Raw genomic sequence first — 2,905 nt, forward strand, 5'->3', positions numbered from 1 at the left:
AAACCAAGTTTTTAAGAGTAGATTTTTTTCTGTGAGCAAGAGTGTGATTTTTTTTTTTTTGTAATTTATGTAAATAAAGTGGGGTTTTGTTGTTTTTTTTTTTTTTAAAAATGGACTCTTCCAGAGCTCAGGTCTGGCCAAACCTGAGGGAAGGGGGGCAGACCCTCGCAGAGGGCAGAGCCATGTCATGATATGGAGGCCAGCAGGGTCAGGGGGCCAGGCGACACCCCCCGCTCACGTCCTGCCGGCCACAGGAGGGTGGTTGCACGAAAGGGCAGAGCCATGTCATGATATGGAGGCCAGCAGGGTCAGGGGGCCAGGCGACACCCCCCGCTCACGTCCTGCCGGCCACAGGAGGGTGGTTGCACGAAGGACGTGGGGTGCAGCTCCAGGGACAGGGGTTTAATGACCCGGCTCCCGGGGCTCTGGAGCCAGGGGACTAGGAGCTGTCGGGGGCTTCGGGGCTGGGGGCTGCGGCCCTCCGCTTCAGGGGGATGATGCAGATGCTGTTTTTGGCTTCTTTGACTCTCCACCATCGGGCGGGCCTGTAGATGAGAGATGGGGGTCACCCTCTGCCGAGCCCTGGAGAAAGGGGGGCTGCACCCCCGAGCAGTGCCGGGGAGGGGGGACGGTACCGGTGCTCCTGCCCGAGGCCGGCCACCAGGAAGTCGCCAGCTGCCGAGAACTTGAGGCTGTTGACAAAACCCACCTGGAGGGGACAGGGCAGGGTGAGGGGCTCCCGCAGCCTCCTCCTGCCACCTAGGGAGGGGAGCCCCTGCCGAGAGACAGCCCCCCCCGCCCAGCATCCCCAACCTCCCCATCCATACCAAGGGGATGTCCCAGAGGGGCTCCAGCTTCCGAAATCCCTCACTGCACTTCCAGAGCTTCACGCTGGCGCTGTGGGAGCCTGGGGCGGAGAGAGGAGCCTGCCATGCACCCCAACCCGGGGAAGGGCGCGGGATGCCCCTTCCCCACACCCCCACAACCCTGCTCAAAAAAAAGCTGTGTGCAGGCGGGGGCTCTGGGGGGGGGCGGGGCCCCCCCCGCCGAGATCCAGTATGGCTGCTGCAGGCCCTGGGCATCCTGCATGCCGTGCGCCTGCCGGGCCAGCGCCAGCGGCTTCTTCTTCGTCAGCCCCCACAGGGCTACAGACCTGCCAGGGAGGGGAGGGGAGGGGTGAGGGGGCCGAGCGGGGCACCGCCTGCCCACCCTGGGCACCGTCCCAGCCCCGTGCTCACCCGTCATCGGCACCCGAGACCATGTGCTCCTCGTTGATGAGCTGGATACAGTCAATGGAGCCCCTACAAGAGAACAGGCAACTACCATCAGTTACGAGTGTGCTTTGGGATCCTATTTAGGAAACAAGGGCTCACCGGGGCATCAGTGTCCCCAAAGTGCCAGCAGGCTCCTGGTGGTGCTTGGCAGCCTCACACTGTTGCCCCAGGCTGACCTGCCTGCCCGCAGCCCCCTCTCCCACCCCAGACCTACTGGTGCCCATAAAACACGAGCTGTGACTCCTCAGGGATCTTCCAGAGCCGCACGGTGCCGTCCCGTCCGCCCGCCGTCACACAGCACTCCCGGCTCAGGCTGTCCAGCCCCGTGATGACGTCCTGGTGCCCAAACCTGGAGGGGGAGATGGCAAAGAGCTGCAGCGGGCATGGCCCTCTGCTGCCTCGCCTCCCCCGGGGCTGCCAGAGTGTCCCATGGCAGCAGGGTCAGCGGAGTGTCCCCCCCAGGTCTTACAGGGTCTCCACGTATGCGTTCTCTGCCACGTTCCAGACCTTGACGCAGCGGTCATGGGACGCACTGTATAGCTGGTGCGTGCCCTTCCGGAACGACAGGCCCTGTGGACGAATGGACATGGGGGCAGCGGTGAGGCACGCCAGGGAGGACGGTTCTGCCTGGCCCCACAGGCGTTGTGGCCAATGCCTCCGACTCACTGAGACGGCGTCGCGGTGCCCAGTGAAGATGTGCAGGCGCTTGCATGTGGCTGCATCCCAGATCATGATCAGCTTGTTCCTGTCTCCCGTGGCCTGGCAGAGCACAGGGGATGCCCGAGACCTCCCCCTTGAGGACCCACGGCCCACCCCAGCCTCCGCTCCCACCCCATGTGCTTTGGCAGGGGTAGGGGCTGCTTTAACCCAGCAAGGTACGTCTGGGCACGAGACACCGTCCCCCAGGACCCCGGGAGGAGATGCACTCCCCACGGCCACCTCTCCCCCCTGCATGGCAGCGCCAGTCCCCTCTACCCGTACCAGGTACTTGCCGTCCGATGAGATGGCCATGCAGAGGATGTGGGACGCATGCCCCATGTGCCGCTCCTCGGTGCCCTTCTTCCCCCCGGGCACCATGCACAGCCTCTTCCCGCTCTCCACCTCCCCTGCGGGAAAAGCACAGCTGTCACCCCCTGGGAGCCTCCCACCACTCCGGAAAGCACCAACGAGCCTCCCACAGAGCCCAAAACGATGCACGTGCACGTCCCTGGAGGGGCCGAGGGCCAAGCCACCTCTGTGGGCAGCCGCAGTCCTGCTGCTGCAGGGTCCCTGCAGGGTTCAGGCTGGGGGAACAGCCAGTCGCGGCCCCAAGGGAACACTTGCATTTGATGAGGGAGCCGTCCTTGGAAGCGGAAAAGATGAACCTGTCATCCGGAGAAATGACCAGGCAGGTGACGGGCAGCTGGTGCCCCCGCAGCACGCGGATGCTGGCTGGATCCGGAGGCTGCACCTGTAGGGAGAGCAGGACGTGAGCTGGGCTGCCCTGGCCCCTTCCCCAGGCATGGGAGTACCCGAGCATGGCACCCTCCCTTCTCCAGGGTGCCAGCAGCTGGGCCCGAGTGTCCCCCAAAGCCAGCACTTAAGGTCCGGCACCTCCAGCGCTGACGTCTTTGGCGACCAGGCGCCAGGCG

The 2,905-nt window shown here is 64.7% G+C and overlaps 1 protein-coding gene across 1 annotated transcript; it reads right to left on the reverse strand.

Moving 5' to 3' along the window:
* Positions 1-295: 295 nt before the first annotated feature.
* RRP9 (ribosomal RNA processing 9, small subunit (SSU) processome component, homolog (yeast)) lies at positions 296-2,901 on the reverse strand (the record flags this gene model as incomplete). The annotated part of the gene is made up of 11 exons (XM_009274773.2): positions 296-545; positions 636-709; positions 828-926; positions 1,039-1,153; positions 1,239-1,301; positions 1,489-1,623; positions 1,744-1,844; positions 1,941-2,033; positions 2,256-2,380; positions 2,598-2,724; positions 2,881-2,901. Coding segments are annotated over 11 exons (1,059 nt in total), but the record flags the coding sequence as incomplete, so codon positions are not given.
* Between the last annotated feature and the right edge of the window lie 4 nt (positions 2,902-2,905).

The sequence above is a fragment of the Aptenodytes forsteri genome, unplaced genomic scaffold (genome assembly GCF_000699145.1).
Source record: "Aptenodytes forsteri isolate BGI_AS27 unplaced genomic scaffold, ASM69914v1 Scaffold368, whole genome shotgun sequence".
NCBI lineage: Eukaryota > Metazoa > Chordata > Aves > Sphenisciformes > Spheniscidae > Aptenodytes > Aptenodytes forsteri.